At 49.1% G+C, this 16,768-nt stretch overlaps 1 protein-coding gene across 1 annotated transcript; it reads left to right on the top strand.

Annotated features, from left to right (window-relative positions):
• Window positions 1-2,929: 2,929 nt before the first annotated feature.
• On the top strand, window positions 2,930-16,451 carry LOC310773496 (uncharacterized protein; the record flags this gene model as incomplete). Its single annotated transcript, XM_083633388.1, has 14 exons — window positions 2,930-2,937; window positions 3,024-3,258; window positions 4,240-8,506; window positions 10,200-10,500; window positions 10,719-10,904; window positions 10,998-11,092; window positions 11,301-11,374; window positions 12,096-12,141; window positions 12,302-12,342; window positions 12,897-12,967; window positions 13,066-13,247; window positions 14,040-14,131; window positions 14,262-14,404; window positions 14,498-16,451. The coding sequence occupies 13 exons, from the start codon at window positions 2,930-2,932 to the stop codon at window positions 14,388-14,390; spliced, it is 5,727 nt and encodes a 1,908-aa protein (XP_083489514.1). The 3' UTR covers window positions 14,391-14,404; window positions 14,498-16,451.
• Window positions 16,452-16,768: the final 317 nt, after the last annotated feature.

The following is a 16,768-nucleotide window of genomic DNA, read 5'->3' as shown; positions in this document are numbered from 1 at the left end:
ATGATAACACCATCAGGCAGATGAGAATGGTGTTGTAGTTATTGATGATAACACCATCAGGCAGATGAGAATGGTGTTGTAGTTATTGATGATAACACCATCAGGCAGATGAGAATGCTGTTGTAGTTATTGATGATAACACCATCAGGCAGATGAGAATGGCGTTGTAGTTTGATGATAACACCATCAGGCAGATGAGAATGGCGTTGTAGTTTGATGATAACACCGTCAGGCAGATGAGAATGGCGTTGTAGTTTGATGATAACACCGTCAGGCAGATGAGAATGCTGTTGTACAGTAGTTATTGATGATAACACCGTCCGTCAGGCAGATGAGAATGCTGTTGTAGTTATTGATGATAACACCATCAGGCAGATGAGAATGGCGTTGTAGTTTGATGATAACACCATCAGGCAGATGAGAATGGCGTTGTAGTTTGATGATAACACCGTCAGGCAGATGAGAATGGTGTCATAGTTATTGATGATAACACCGTCAGGCAGATGAGAATGGTGTCATAGTTATTGATGATAACACCGTCAGGCAGATGAGAATGGTGTCATAGTTATTGATGATAACACCGTCATGAGATGGTGATGATGGCTGGAAATATGGAGGGCCATTATCATGATTTAATCGTTGCCTCAGCGCTGCCGAGGAACCACATTGACTATAGTGTCAAGTCCACCCATCATCCTGTCAGTGGAAATAGCTTCTGGTCTAATGTTAGAATAATTTTGAGTTATGCTTGAGAGGTATAGCTCTGGAGAACATAAAGGCCTATTAGTATGCACTTTGACTGATGTTGAATAGACTTGCCCTTTTAAATGTAAAACCCTGCCGCTCACATTCTCTCCTTATCGCCACTTTTACACTACAAGAGTTGAACTGGCTAATCCTCACACCCACAGCCTCTCAGTCTGCCCCTCTGTGCTGGTTATGCTCATCATGGTGGCTGCAGTTATTTAGGGGAAGCCCGGTCCATCTCCACACTCCCTTTCTATTTGATTCTAACAGAGGCATAGCCTTGGAGGGCTTTTCCAAACGCTTATATAATAAGATATCTACTGTCTGGAGCAGATGTTGATTTGAGACACAGTTTGATTCAAGCTAAGGGTTTGGGTGTGGAGGGACCTAGAGGCAACAGAGAGAGAGCCCCACTGCGCCCCTCAACCAAAACATGATCTAAGATGCTCTTGTAAGTTTCAAGAGCAGCTCGGTGCGTTGAGAGACATCATATGAGCTATTTCGTAAGACGCTCTCAGGAGAGGGCTGAAGGAATGCAGGCAGGGTGTGTTTTAGTAGCAAACGGACGAGTGTCTGTCGAGAGAAACGGAGTATATGAAGGAAGCGGGACAGAAGATGCCGTTTCCTTTCGTTTGCATTGAAACTGGGCTGAGAGCAGAGTGAGAGTGAGAGGGGGGAAAGTTTCGCCTGGTGAGGACGGAGAATGTTATTTCAGGGCGTGTTACTTGCTGTAATGTCACATTAAAAGTCCATTTACAATGGGGGTCAATGAAAAGCTTACTTGACTTAGAGGAAGCAATGGGAGGGAGGAGGAATTTGCACTCCTTTCCAAAAATAAGTTTGACCCTTTCCTACGGATTTGTGTTACCACTACTGGAGGGGGAGGAGGGGAAGAAGGCTCGGACCGTGAATGGAGGGATTTAGGTTGAAGAGGAGGAAAAGAACAGAGTGGAGGAGGAAATATGGTTCTGATTAACATGGATACAGTGCATGAGTTGACCATTTTACTGTGTGGTCTACTGAGAGAGAGAGAGAGAGAGAGAGAGAGAGAGAGAGAGAGAGAGAGAGAGAGAGAGAGAGAGAGAGGGAGAGAGAGAGAGAGAGAGAGAGAGAGAGAGAGAGAGAGTGGATGGGACTCATAGAGAATGTATGCATGCAAACGCTTACTGCCAAACATGAAAAGGGGAGTTTCGGAGAGAAAAGAAAGTAGAGAGGGAACGGTGGGAGGAGAAGTAGTTTGTGGGAGTAGCTGAGAACAGGAGGAGAGGAGGGGAGGAGGGGAGGAGACTGGATCAAGTGTGTGAATTAGCCAGGAGCTGATTGATTGATATTGATTTCGGGAGGGGGGGGGGGGGGGGCATAATAAGGATTAGAGCGTCAGTAAGAGACGTGCAGAGGATCAGGAAGTGTGCTGTCTTTTCACAACTGAACTTATTTACCGTTTGTCAGAAAAAGCTTTTTTTTTGTTTTTAAGGAATGTGCCTCGGCCTTCATTGCGGTTAGTGCCGACATTCTGGGAATCGACTGCTGTGTAGCCTTTGATTGGCCCCCTGGGTTTGTGTAGGGTGAGATCATCATCTCTGTGGACTCAGAGACGTTAGCACCTCACTACAGCTGCCTGCAGGAGGGGGACTTCCCCCCTCCATGCCTCTGCTCCTGCTACTCATCTGAGCACACTGAAGTGACTAATCACTGACCTCTGTCTGTCTGTCTGTCTGTCTGTCTCTCTAACGTACTCCTTCTCAGCTCAAGCCTGAAGGATAGGAGAGAGACCGTTGCTGGATGAGGGAGTCAACCTTTGCTTGGACCTTTATAGCATTTTTTTCTGTAAATCTCCTCACCTGCACCTGCAATCTCCTCTCAGCCCTTGACCCCCCCGGGGTCCTTTAGTGTTATACTGGGAACCCCACCGCACCCGGCTCCTCCCCCCTGACTCCTCTGATGGACCAGAGAGTGAAGGGGGGTACCCCCACCTCTCCACCTGAAGACTCAGAACAGGAACAAGTGGCGGAGATACGGAGGCGGGGCGAGGGAGAGAAGGGAGACTCGGGGAAGAGAGAGGAGGAGAGAAGGAAGAAAGAAGGAGACAAAGGGGCAGTCCTGGAGCTGCTCATCGAGGGCCGATGTGGAGGCGCGGGGCAGCAGCAGCTTCAGTTCCCCGGCAGAGAGGCTAGCTGCCCTGATGGGAATGTACGACTCCGGATCGGACTGCAGGCGAAACGGACCAAGAAACCACCCAAAATTCTGGAGAGCTATGTGTGCAAGCCCACCATCAGGACCTATCAGAGACAGGGCAGGACGGGGGTGCTAAGGGGGGACGGAGAGGGGGGAGCGGGCCAGCAGAGCAAGACCAACCCCACACCAGAAGAGGCATCCAGACAAACTGTGTCTACCACTTCACCAGCGCTGTCATTATCGTCAGCAGCATTGCAGCCACTTCCTACAGCGTCCAGCCCAGCCTCAGCCTCAGCCCCTGCCCTCGCCTGCCCAGGCACCAAGTCAGCCAAACAGGTAAGCACAAGGGCATCAAGCCTTATGCACACACACAAACAGCTGCCATTAATAAACCCACTGGTATTTGAAGTTAGCTCAAAATGGGGGGAAAACGTGGGGGGAGAAGGGAACACATAATGACTGAAGGTATTCATAACCACATAGTAATACATTATTAATGGCACATGTGTGTTGTAGCTCTGTTTTGCTTTTCGTAGTCAACCACCAGACAGGCTTATCTGGTGCAAAATGACCCAGCTTTGTGCTTAGTGGTAATAAGGTCAAACAAGCTATTGTCTCAATACTGAAACCTAAGCAGCACATTTGAGTAAACAGACCTATAAATAGGACAACGGCACAGCAACTACTAGGAGCTGTTGCAGACATTGGACCATCAGTCCTTCAGTCCTTGGTCCATCAGCCCAAACGCTACTCAAAATGCAGCATTCCAAAATTACAGGACAAACACCAAATGTCAAGCCTTCTCATCTCTATTAGTGGCAATTTATAGCTACCAATAGCACAGCTTTCTCTCTCTCTCTCTCTCTCTCTCTCTCTCCCTCTCTCTCTCTCTCTCTCTCTCTCTCTCTCTCTCTCTCTCTCTCTCTCTCTCTCTCACTCGCTATCTCTGTCCCTCTCTTCTATTTTTACATCCCCTTTTTTCTCTACCTGCTCTCATTTATCTTTCACTCCCCCTCTCTGTCCCACTCTCTTTCTCTCTCAGTTTCTGTGCCTTTGTGTTTCTCCTTTCTGTGCTTTCTGTGTCAACCAACCACCATTCCTGTTTCCATCACCTCACTCTCTCCTTCTCCTCCTCACTATGCCCTCCTTTCTCTGCCTGATTGAGTCATTTTGTCCTCAATCTCTCTCTTAATGCTCAGACAAAAACAAAAGCATTTAAGTTGTTGTGCCATTGTCCTTCATTGTTATCAGCAGCAAACTAATGGATATCACAGCCATTGTTGTCTATGACAGAGATTGCCTGTTTGCACCCTCCAGGTTCCTATCAAACTGGCTGATAAGACAGAGGCGAATTCAAATGGCTCATCGGAGAAAGTGAAGAGAGAGAAGGTTCCCAGTGTCAATGGCCAGCCAGTCTCTGCAGGACACAAAGCCTCCCCTAAGACCGACCAGACAGCTCCCACTACTCCCTCTACCCCATCCCTCCAAACCCTGTCGGCAGGAGAACCTCGGAGTGAGGGAGACACCCCTAACAAACAGAATGGTTTGGTGCAGACAGGGAGACAGAAGGGACTGTCCAATGGGAAAGGCTCCGCCGACGTCCTCGGCCCTACCAAGTCCACTAAGGTCAAAGCTGGAAAACACAGCAGTTCCTCCTCTCCTTCTCCCAGAGACATGGACTCTGCAGCAAGACCCCCAGTCTCCGGCAGCTCCCTTAAAGAACATAAGAGTAGGACAGATTCTCCTTGCTCTCCCTCTGTCGTCACCCCTAAACCAAACTCCTCCCCTGCTGTGTGTCTCTCCTCTGGCCACTCCCCAAAACAGGATCCGCCTCTACAGCCCTCACTAGAAAAGAAGAGGGAGAAAGAGAAGAAGGCAAAGAAAGAGAAACGAAAAGAGAAGAAATCCAAGCGAGATCGAGGCGAGGCTGAGAGAGCAAAGACTGAGGGCAGGAAGGAGGAAGGCAAGAAGAAAAAGAAGGAGAAATCCAGGCATGGGAAAGGCAAGGATGAGAGAGGCAGGGTTGATGATACGTGGAGAGATGCAGTGGAGAAGATTGAGAGAGGAAAGGCTGAGAAGAAGAAGGATAAGCTTAGCCCAGACAGACACAGAGCAAAAGATAACAACGCTAAAGCGGGTGAGACAGATGATAGTGGCAAGCTAGATAAGACCTGTAAACTACCGTACCCAGGCAGAGCAGATGAGAGAGACCAGGCAGATGATACTTGCCAGCCAGTTAAACATGCCGAACCAGCAACAACAGGTGACACTAGTAAATCTAAAGAACAAGACGTCCCATCAAGACATCCGACTGTGCCTCCAAGCCACCCCTCTTCTTCTGCACCCCCCTCTCTCCCTGCTCTTTCTTCTTCTGCACCTCCCTCTCTCCCTGCTCCTTCTTCTTCTGCACCTCCCTCTCTCCCTGCTCTTTCTGTCCGCTCCCCCGTCTCTCCCCCTTCTTCACCCCCGGAGCAGGACAGCCGGCCGCTCAAGAAGCGCAAAGCCAGGCGGCCCAGCTGGACCAAGCTAGTGCACCGGGCTCAGAGGGTGGAGAACCAGGACACCCATGTGGATTCACACCATAATCCATTACTGACTTTCCCCCAGAACTCCAAGATGTGCCTCCCTACCAAGGCCACTATCCAGCAGGCAGATGAGTCACACCCAACCCCCTCTATTTCCTCCACCAGCAGCTCCTCCTCTGCTCTTCCCTCTGCAACCAAACCTCCATCGCCAACCCAGAGTCTCCCCCACTCTGACCACAGCCCCCCTGCTTCTAGATCCCCCATAATACCTGCGCGAAAGAGGGGCCGCCCTAAATCCTACACCTCTAGCTTAGATGAACCGCCACAGAGACTTTCGCCCAATGCTATCCCAGCTGAGGTGCCTGCTCTTGGGTGTGAAGGAGTTCAGAAAGCCCCCATGCTGGAGCCCAGCCCAATACTTCCCAATAGCACCCAGTCTACATCCACTCCGAGGAAGCGTGGTCGTCCTCCCAAACGGCCCCTCCCTGAGGAGCAGAGTGGAGACACCCTCCCTGAGGACCAGAGTGGAGACACACGGAGACAAGCTGATGCTAAGGAGCGGAGTGAAGACATGCATCCTGTAAAGAGCAACAGGCAGCTGAAGATCAGGAGGCTGATTAGTGAGATGAAGAAAAGAAAGAAGAGGAGACTCCACAAGGGAACCCTGTGTGAGTATGCAGGAAAGGAGGGCAGGGGAGGAGAGATGGATGGAGAGACCTCTCTCGGAGTGTGTAAATCGATAGAGGCCACAGCGACACACACCCTCTCCGCCCTGTCCTCCTCCTCCTTTGGGGCTAAGCTAGGCCCTCAGATCAATGTGAGCAAGAGAGGGACTATCTACATGGGCAAGAGGAGAGGACGCAAGCCCAAAGCTCAAACAGCTACCCTGAACTCCAGCTCCCACAATTCAGCTCATCAGCCTGCTCTGTTCACCAACCCCTCTGAAACCTCTCTTTTCTCCTCCAGCCAACCCCAGCCTCCCTCTCACCCTTTCCCCTCCCCATCTCTTACCCACTCCAGCGGCGCCCAAAGCCCTTACAGTGAAGGCAGCCTAGCTGAACATCCCACCTCCTCCCTCCTTTTCCCTCACCCCTTCTCCCTGCCTTCCCCGTCCTCCTCCTGCACCTCCCCTCGCCCTCCCTCCTCCTCGTCCCTCTCTCCCTTTGTGAAGAAGAGTTGCCCGTGTCAGGGAAGGCATCACTTCCCCTTCCACCAGTCGTCGTGTAAGCTCTCCTCTCTCCTTCACACACCTGGCTCTCCCGCCCACCTGAAAGAGGCCACCCCGTCCCCCAGGAGCGAATCACACAGCGAGGAGACTTTGCCTAGTGATAGTGGCATTGGCACAGATAACAACAGTGTCTCGGAGCGAGGAGAGATGAGGGGAGGGCGAGGCATGCTCAGGATGGGTCAAGGCTCGGGAGTGATGCTCGGGGGTCAGAGACACCCCTCCTCTCTTGTGGACCGTCCGTCTCCGGTCTCCTCACCCCTCTCCTCACCCCTCTCTGCCATCCACAGACACGCTCATCCCATCGCCAGTCCGGCCGCCATGGAGCGACACAGAGAAAGACACCGGCACAGGCGGAGGGAGTATGACTGTGTGCCTTCCTGCACTTGCCTGTGTCCGTGCCCTTGCCCGGGGCACAACAAATGCACTCATTCAGACTATTATCCTTGCCTTGGGCACAGTGCACTGAAGAGACCGAAAAATAAACACAAGAAGAAGCACCAGCAGCTGCTCATGCAGGACCCCGAGTTTCTGTCCCAACTAGATGATATGATCGGTCACTTCAGTGAGGTCCACATCGGACGCCGTAGTTGGGCAAGGACCGGACTGGGCCAAGGCTTCGATGGGAGCGGGAATGCGGCTGGAGGAAGGCGCCATCTCTCTTCCTCCTCACATCCTCTCCGCTCCAACATCTTCAGGATCAATCTGAATGGCTTCTACTCCCCTCATCCTTCCTCTTATTCTACCAACCCCTCCTTCTCACCGCAACCTTTCTACCCCTGCCAGCCAGTGCATTGTGGCAGGAAGCCAGATCGCAGGCAGTGCGGTTGCCCTTCAAAGTTCCAGGAGACCATCGACGATATGGGCTTCTACAGAGGCTACCCCCCGACCGCGCCGCTCTACCCCCACCTCCACAGCTCCTTCCCCCTGCACTCTCCACACCAGTATGCTGCCCACCAGCCCCACCACCCCCACTTTCTCCTCAACCCGGCCAGATTCCACAGGCGGAGGAGCAGGCTGCTGAGGGAGGGAGGTTTAGGAGGAGAGGTGGAGGGAGAGATGGGAGGCGGGGGGGGAGGCCCACACCTCAGCTCAGGGTTCATCTCCAGCCTCTCCTGTGGCTGCGGGAGGAGTGAACACAAACACAAGCATAAACACCGTCACCGACACTGCGAGCGAGATGTAGAGGACGAGGAGGAGGTGCACGACGAGGAGGAGGAAGATGATATGGAGAGAGAGGGGCTGGCCAGTTCGAAGCCGAGGTCAGGGTTCATCGTGGGGCCAGGAGATGGAGGAAGCAAAGCGACAAGAGGAATGGGGAGTGTCCGGTCAACAGAATCACCTTGGTTATGTGAGAATGGAAAAGATTCCTTCCCTTCTTCTGCTGCCACTGCCAGTGCCTCGTCATCATCAACATCCTCAGCAGAGAGGTTCAAACACACACCTCTCACATCACTTGGTCTGGGTTCCTCTCATCTGTCCTCGTTTGGAGGAGGCTGGGGTGGCCTCGGCCAGCCCTGGATGAAGGTAGGGGGCTTGGGAGGGCCAGGATTTGGACTCTCCAACCTCGGCTGGAGAACCTTCACTGGGGGGCAGCATACAGGGCGGATGGTTGCATCAGACAGAGAGGAGGAGGATGATGAGGAGGACATTGAACAGACACACTTATACAGGACCTCCCCATCACCACCAACACACACCAACCTGTTCACCTCTGCTGCCATGGCAACAGGGGGGAGGGGCCAGAGGAGTGGAATGGGCAGTAGGACTCCAGGGAGTGGAGACAGGTCATGGAGGAGGGAGGAGCCAGCCTGGACAGAGAGGAGAGGAGCAGGTGAGGATGGATGGATGGATGGATGGATGAATGATGATCACTGACATCTAGATGTAGGGCCAATGATGTTGGAGCAATATGTGGGCATTTTGCAATGCTAGTATTTGAAATGAGACAAAGAGGTGTCCACTGTCAACATTGGTCAAGTGGTATCCTGAGTGGTGGTGCAAATGTTAATGCACAGCCATGCTCTGTTTTATTGGCAGAAAATATAGTCATCTAGATCATATAGAAAAGATGTTGCAGTGGTTACTAGATCTAATGCCATCAGATTAAGCACTCACACTTGTTACAGTTGAGGGGGTTGGGTTTTATAAACAGCCACTTTTTCACTGTGACCCATTCTCATATTTGCACAATGTGGAGATAAGATGGCAGCAGTGATACAGTGGTGATAGCATTGCTTTGCCTCAGGTGCTGTTGAGCCGCACATCAAAGCCTGCAGGTTTTTTTTAGAGGAAATCAGACTCCGTTCTTTTTATAGCCAATTTCAGACTCCCTCTGCTGAGCAGGAGACGTGCCTGACACATGGGCACAAACACACACACACACACACACACACACACACACACACACACACACTCAGACACACTCACACACACGCTCAGACACACTCAAAACACACAACCACTCAGCAAGCATTCCCTGTTGGATCTTTTTAAAGCGTTATAACAGGCAGAGCAGGCTGCATCTTGGTGGGGATCTGCCAGAAAATCTTTGAAATCTTCTTGGTCCGTAGCGAACCGCACGCTGTTTCAGCCCGGGGCTACCCAGTGAACACAGTCATTAGTTAACCGCCAGATCGGCTATTTAAAGCCGAGCCGCTGCCTTCACTGCTGGCCAACAGGGAAAGAGTGGTCAGTCTTGTCAGGGACGGTGGAAAATGGAACACAAAGATAAGTGACCTCAGGAGGGATGATTGATGGAGGAATAGCATGGAGGTCAGAGAGGGGCCAAAGACAGAGAGGGTGAGCGGAGACTTGTTTTTCAAACGGCTGGAATATGTTTGACATCAGTACATCATCTAACCAAATGCATATGTGTTTTGAAGTAGAACACACACACACACACACTGGTTTCCCCTCTCTCTCTCTCTCTCTCTCTCTTCAGTCTCTTGAGGTCGTGTTCAGAATGTGCAGAAGCAATTTGTGTGCGTGCGCGTGTATGTGTGTGTGTGCATGCTCACACAACAATAAAGTATGTGTGCTGCACTGTGTTTGTGTCCGTTTGTGTGGCTTTTCAGGGGGGGGGGGGGGGGTGAGTATGTACATAAATCAGGTCTTAATGCATTTCCCAGAAAGTGATCTGGTCAGAGGAGACGTTGTGACTCACCTAATCTGTGGCCCGTCCGCATGACTCAGCCTAGAGTGGCCTCACCTCGCACCTCCTGCTGACTCAATCACTGATCCACATCTGTCTCATTTCCTCTCTCTCTCTCTCTCTCTCTCTCTCTCACCCCTCCCTCTCTCTCTCACCCCCTCCCTCCCTCTCTCTCTCTCTCTCACCCCCTCCCTCCCTCTCTCTGTCTCACCCCCTCCCTCCCTCTCTCTCTCTCTCTCACCCCCTCCCTCCCTCTCCCTCTCTCTCTCACCCCCCCCCCCTCTCTCTCTCTCTCTCACCCCCTCCCTCCCTCTCTCTCTCTGTCTCACCCCCTCCCTCCCTCCCGCCCTCTTTCCACTTCAACGGACTGCAGGTTTACAAGGTGACTCGAGAAGCCGGGAGCAACAGAAAAGTGTGCCAGCGCCAGACGGTGTGGCAGTGAAAAAGAAAAGGCGGCCAGGACGCCCCAGGAAGCAGCCGCTGCTGCCCTCCCCTGCTGCATCTCCCCCCACGCACTCCTCCACAGCGCCCCCTGTGTCCGCGCCCGAGGAGAGGGTGGCAGAGAGAGAGCACGGAGGAGGCCATCCAGTGCAGCAGGTGACTGAGTCAGTATTGCAGGCCAAGAGGAAGAGGGGACGGAAGAGGAAGCACGAAGATTCCCCCTGTCGCCAGAGGTAAACACTCGACTGCTCCACTCCAGCGCATATATACTATCGCACCTGATCTGGTTGACTTGCATTAAAAAAACAAACCAAAAAAAAAACAATACAGCCACTCACCACTACTATATTAACACATGGTTTTCAGCACTGTGTGCTAAGCCAGTGCCTTTTCTCTCTTTCTCTTTTTTTCTCTCTATCATTCTATCTCTCTCTTCATGCCTTCTTTTTAGTGTCGGTGAGGATACGCCGCCAGAGTGCGACGACGCCCCCCCCGAATGTTTCGGCCAGTCAGACTCAGAGGTTGAGCCGTCTCCGTCCCAAACAGTAACCGTCCAATGGGAGGAGAGAGCTGATGTTCCACCCAGGAAGAAGTTTCTGAGGGCGGGGCTCTACTCTGATGACTACAAAACCACAGAGTGAGAGCTCACGAGACATTGGGGTGGACAGAATTCACATCCTGCACAATTGATCGTACCTCTTCTAAACGCTGTCATGCATGTGCTTTGCAGTGCCCCCTCCCAAGCCCAGCAGGCTAGCAGAGAGAGTATGGAATACACACCAGGAGAGCGCGACTATAGCCTTTTGCCTGCACCCATCAATGTTGGTATGTGAATGCGCTATCATTCCTGTAGCTGTTTGTAGTCTCTCCCATGGGCGGAAAAATGTGGCCCGGGGGGGGGGGGGGGGGGGGGGGGGTGTTGGTTGGCATTTGGGAGTGGCCGCCCAGGGACACCATGACGTCTTAATCCGCCCATGGTCTCTCCTTGTATCTGAAAGAGACAGTCCCTCCAAATTCCCCTTGTGTCTTGCAGGGAAGTACCTGAGGCTAAAGCGGATTGATTTCCAGTTGCCCTATGACGTTCTGTGGCTCTGGAGGAACAATCAGGTACGGTTTCACTCCTTAACATAACAACATGACAAGTTGACCTCCGAGCTTCAGTAGATGCTGTGTGTCGGAAAAGCCCATCAGCCAATTTGTTTTATCGTAAGCTCCGAAGCTTGAATGTTGAGAACACTTTCATGAAAAGCTTTTTTATTTTTTATGTATTTATTCTTGTTTTATCAAATGAGTCCTTGCTTTCTCTTTTGTCTCCTGCTATGGGTCACTTACCCTCAAGAATAAGAATAGACTGCAAACTATCGTCAAGGTGTGCAGTAAAATTGCACGTACTACTTTAAATGATCTTCCTAGGACCTTGAAGAAGTTATCAGTCAATCTTGGCTGATCCTAGCCACCCGCTGAGTTTCAGTTGCTCCCATCTGGCCGCAGATAAATTCTGCGGACCAACAGACTTAAAAACTAATTTGCCCCTGCTGCCATTTGGCTTTTTAAATAACTAATTGTTGTCTATTTTTGTTTGGCTGATCATTAGTCTGATGGTCATGTTGCTGCTGGCTGTACTACAAAATGCCCCTCGGAGATAATAAAGATAACCTTGAACCTTGAACCTTGAGGTGGCTAATACAGTCTAATAAAGCCATCATAACTTTCATAGTGTCACAGTTCTTGTGTAGTAGGAGTGGGGGGGGGGGGGATGATAAAAAGTGAGTGTTAGGATGAGATCACTGATACAGCAGGATGTAAACCTGGTGTTGTTTTGTCACAGCTTCACACACAGCCTGCTGTGCCCCTGAAGAGGAAGCGACAGTACTGTGAGTAGACATCATTGGATGTGTGCTGTTCAGGTTGGGTTTGATCCATACTTTTATCTTACTCTGTTTCTGTCACCCTCTGTCACCCTGTCTCTCTCTCCCTTTCCCTCTCCCTCACTCACTCATTCACCTCCCGCCCCGCACCCACCCCACCCCTCAGGCCGGCTGAAGGAGAAGACTGTATCCTCTCAGCAAGCAGTGGTGAGTTGGAGAAGAGAAAGATGTTCCATGTTTGGGCATCACACTATTCCATTCAGATTCCTGGGGTCACGATTTGATTCAAAATCGATTGTGGATTCGGTACATAGGGATCTACTCCAGTCTGCTGTGTGCTAAGAAGGGATCTACTCCAGCCTGCTGTGTGCTTAGAAACGCGGTGTAGCAAATCATGCCATTAAAGCAGAATAAAGTGTATAAGATTATGTATTTTTTACTTTTATCAACTGATCGCAATAATGTAAACACATGTACACACAAAGACAAACCTAAGATGAACGGTAACATTTCCTCATGGTCAACTTGCACAAATAAAGATTTCTTAGTATTTCTCAGTTCTCAGTGACTTAAATATACAGTATATATATATTTTTTTAAGAATAGATTCTTGGAAGTTGTGAATCGATTGAGAATTGTGGAAAATAAGAATTGCGTTTCTTACATTAATTGATTTTTTGGGACACCCCTATTCCATAGGATGGAAGGCTGTGCCTATACTAATCCTAACGACATGCATGCCTCCATTCAATTATTTTCAGGAGGAGAGCTCTAGTGACATTACCAGCTTCTTTCCTCACCTCGACATGGATCCTTTGTCCAGCACTGAGAGGTATGGAAAGAACATTTGGAACTCAACTATTGGATGCACTAACACACTGTCATAATGTCTATGGTAAAGGCTAATGTTGCTCTCTGTGTGCCGGCCAGGAGCTTCGTGGTGAAGCACCATGTGTTCCTGGTGAGAAACTGGGAGCTTGTGAGAGACAGACAGATCCAACTGAGGATAGAGAGGGAGAGGGACAGAGAGAGGGAGGCAGAAGGAGAGCAGAGGGACATGCGGCATCTGTCCTGTGATGGAGCCAGTGGGGACGACAGCCACATCAAGTCAGGTCCATGAAGCAAGTGTGTGTGTTAGTTTTTGTTTCTGTAGGTGTTTGTGTACGTGTACGTGTATGTTTCTGTAGGTGTTTGTGTACGTGTATGTTTCTGTAGGTGTTTGTGGACGTGTACATGTATGTTTCTGTAGGTGTTTGTGTACGTGTACGTGTATGTAGGTGTTTGTGTACGTGTACGTGTATGTTTCTGTAGGTGTTTGTGTACGTGTACGTGTATGTTTCTGTAGGTGTTTGTGGACGTGTATGTTTCTGTAGGTGTTTGTGTACGTGTACGTGTATGTAGGTGTTTGTGTACGTGTATGTGGTTGAACTGTATACATTTTAATTTCTACTACATCTATATGGATGTCTTGTTGTGTCCCGTGTGCGTGCATCTTTGGTTTTGGTGTGTGCATGTAATATGTGCGTGTGTTGGCTTGTTCCGCGTACTCCTCCTCATATTTGGCTTGTCTCTGCATATCATGCTCAGCAGTATAAACTAAGTGCTTTTCCAACCACAGACGTTCAGCCTGCAGAAATGTTTCCCCATTTCTGTCATCCGCTATTGGTGTCCAAGAACCCAGCAGGAATCAGCTTTCCCCCCATTAACAATAAAACCACACAGTTTCCATCAAAGAGTCCCTGACTGATCACAGATAGAAGATTCCCATTAACAATAAAACCACACAGAGTCCCTGATCACAGATAGAAGAGGGGAAATAAAATAACATGCACACATGCACACACTTAGAGATCTAATTGAATTGATCATTAACATACATGTACTGCGTGACCTTTGACCCTCAGATCAGCCAGTGGGGGTGGAGGAGATGGTCATCAGCAGTGACCCCCACTGTCAGACTCAGGACACCTCCAGCCCTTGCACTGCCAGCCCCCATGTGAGTACATGCTGCAGAAATGCTATATTTCCCACAGAAAGTCAAATGTCTTTTCTTTTCGCAATTCAATTTTCCACACGGATGGAAATCTGCAACTGCCTTTTAAGTCCTGCATATTTGTTCACCACAGCCTACCAAAACCCAGAATAGACGAGAGGAGGAAAGAGAGGGAGGAAAAAGAGGGGAAGAAGAGGTTTGCAGCAGAGAATTGAGGAGGAAACGGCTGAATGACTTCCTCCTGACCCTGCAACAGTCATAAGCTAAGAGACAGAGGTGAGTGGAGCTTCAGACAGAGGTGCACGTTCAGAGAGAAAGAGAGTCGGGGGGAATGCATCATCTGTCTGACAGGATCTTGTCTCTGTGCAGGTGGGACCACTCCGGGACGAAAGGGACCAGGCCCACCATTGGACAGATGGACAGGAAGTGATGTCTCCACACTGCTAACCACAGACGTAGTGCCACCGAGAGAAGAGGACAGAAGGAAGGACGACGGCGAAAGGAGATGCATGAAAGACATCTCACACACTCGCAGATGAGTGGGTTGAACCCAGTGCTCAGAAGGGCATCACACCACAGACGAAACCATGGCAACGCATCCTTTGTCCAAGTGGCGAGGGATGAGAGAAACACAGAGAGAGAGAGACTGTCCCGGCTGAAAGAAACAGACCAGCTCAAATGAATTTGCACTAGTGCTGATGATAAAGAAGCACACTAAAAGACTGCATGCAAAGTGGCCACACTATAAATACACACACACACTTTGATCGCCCGTACTTTGGCACCTTAAGCAAACTGGCAAAGAGAGACATTGCTCAGAGTGAAAGTGGACACATATGGTACTCGACGTTTCAGCTCTGAAGTTTCCAAGAGGCGAGGAGCTTACAGAGGAACAAGAATGTGGGCCGGGCCTCAATAGGTCAAACTAGCACCCGCATCTACTCCTTTAGCTTTCAAAGTGACATGGGTCTTTATCAGTGCACAGTTGTGAGAAAGGAGATTCGGAGACAAGGGAGCCACTTCAAAAACATCTGTCGAGACAGTGTTACGGTCTTCTCCGCTTTACCAAGACAGCGTCTGTTATCTACCAGTGAATAGGCAGGGGGAGGGGGAGGACTTTGTGATAGCAGGAATTTTGGCATCGCTGCAATAGAATTTCTAATGAGGTTTTAAGAAAGAAGGAAGTTATTTTTGAAAATGGCAGATTGAGTACTACTCTCCACTGAAGAAATCAACACAGTATATCGACGGTAGGAACGTTTATTGTTGACTATTTTCAGTATTGCTTCCCGGAGGGTGGGAGGGGGTCAAGTGTTTTTGTTTACTGCCTTTAAGAATGTTTGGCTCTTTGCTCCAGTCAGAACATTGACAATCAGAATGTCTTAGGGGAGGAGGAGAGGAGGAGAGAGGGAGGGAAGGGAATGAGAGAGAGAATTTACCCCTAACGCTCTGTAGAAGTGCCATGTTGTCTTGTGTATAGTAAACCTAAGCAAAATCATGCAGTCTTTAAAAGCAATATCTCATGTGATAAGGACTACATAAGGACTTCCTTTATTGTGTGTTTTTTAAGTTGTGAATATTTGGGGATTGGAGGTCATTTTTCTGTACATATACAGTAGATTGTTCTCATCATAGGAGCATTGGGCTAATCCACTTAGCAGTGGAAGGAACCACAGCGTTTAGTTCCATGTGAATGTACATAGAGACAGAACCATTTCCCTTCTATCAACGGTAGCGTGTAAAATTAGTATTATACATTAATACTATTGGGATTATACATAAAAGTTAATAATCAAAGCCTTCATTTTACTAAGATGTTTTTAACAAATTATATAACTGACCAATATGATATATCAAATATTTCTTTAAAATTGACTATGATTGTATATGACTTTTTTTCTAGAATACAAATGTGTCTGTTTTTTGTTTTGTTTTGGTTGAGTGTAATTTCTTTTCTATTGGTCAGACAATCAGTGATAAGTGAATTAGTTAGTTTTTCCAGTGTTAAATTCAGCTCTATTTCAGTAGTGAGGCTTCCAATAACAAGCCAAGAAAGTGCAATTTCTTTGACTGTTTACATACTATAGGTATATTTCTCTCTTTCCTTTTTTAACTAAGAGCACTACATTATTGCCAGTGGATGATTAACTTTATAGCAAAGGTACACATAAAGAGTTATTTATCTAGTTTGCATGACATGTACCGGTAACCTTTGCCTATTGCCTCTGATAATGTGCATCTGAAAAACAAAACTTCATCAAAAACAAAACTATTGTAACTCAACGCCATAGAATGTCAGTTCAGCCTTTTGCCTCTATATCCATGATAATAAAAGCATTTTATGTCTACTACTAAACCCTGTGATCTAAGCTACATGGCTTCCTCCTTGTTGTGCAGTATGTGGACAGGGGTACTGCAGTGATGGTAATTAGCTTGTGCTAACAGTGCTATCTAGTGGTGTGAGATATACTGTGTTGTCCTCCATAATGACCCACAATGGGGGCCGCACTATCAAAAGAACACACCTACAAGATGGGGGAGGGCTGCGGCTCGTTCCGGAGATTGTTCCCTTCACTCTGCCCTCCGCAACATCCTGGGTAGGACGTCCTGGGAGTGGGACCTTCTGCTCTGGGCAAGAAA

Source organism: Poromitra crassiceps, assembly GCF_964638095.1.
Source record: "Poromitra crassiceps genome assembly, chromosome: 1".
Classification (NCBI taxonomy): domain Eukaryota; kingdom Metazoa; phylum Chordata; class Actinopteri; order Beryciformes; family Melamphaidae; genus Poromitra; species Poromitra crassiceps.
The sequence above is the reverse complement of the archived record's forward strand: the minus strand, read 5'-3'. Positions and strand labels throughout refer to the sequence as shown.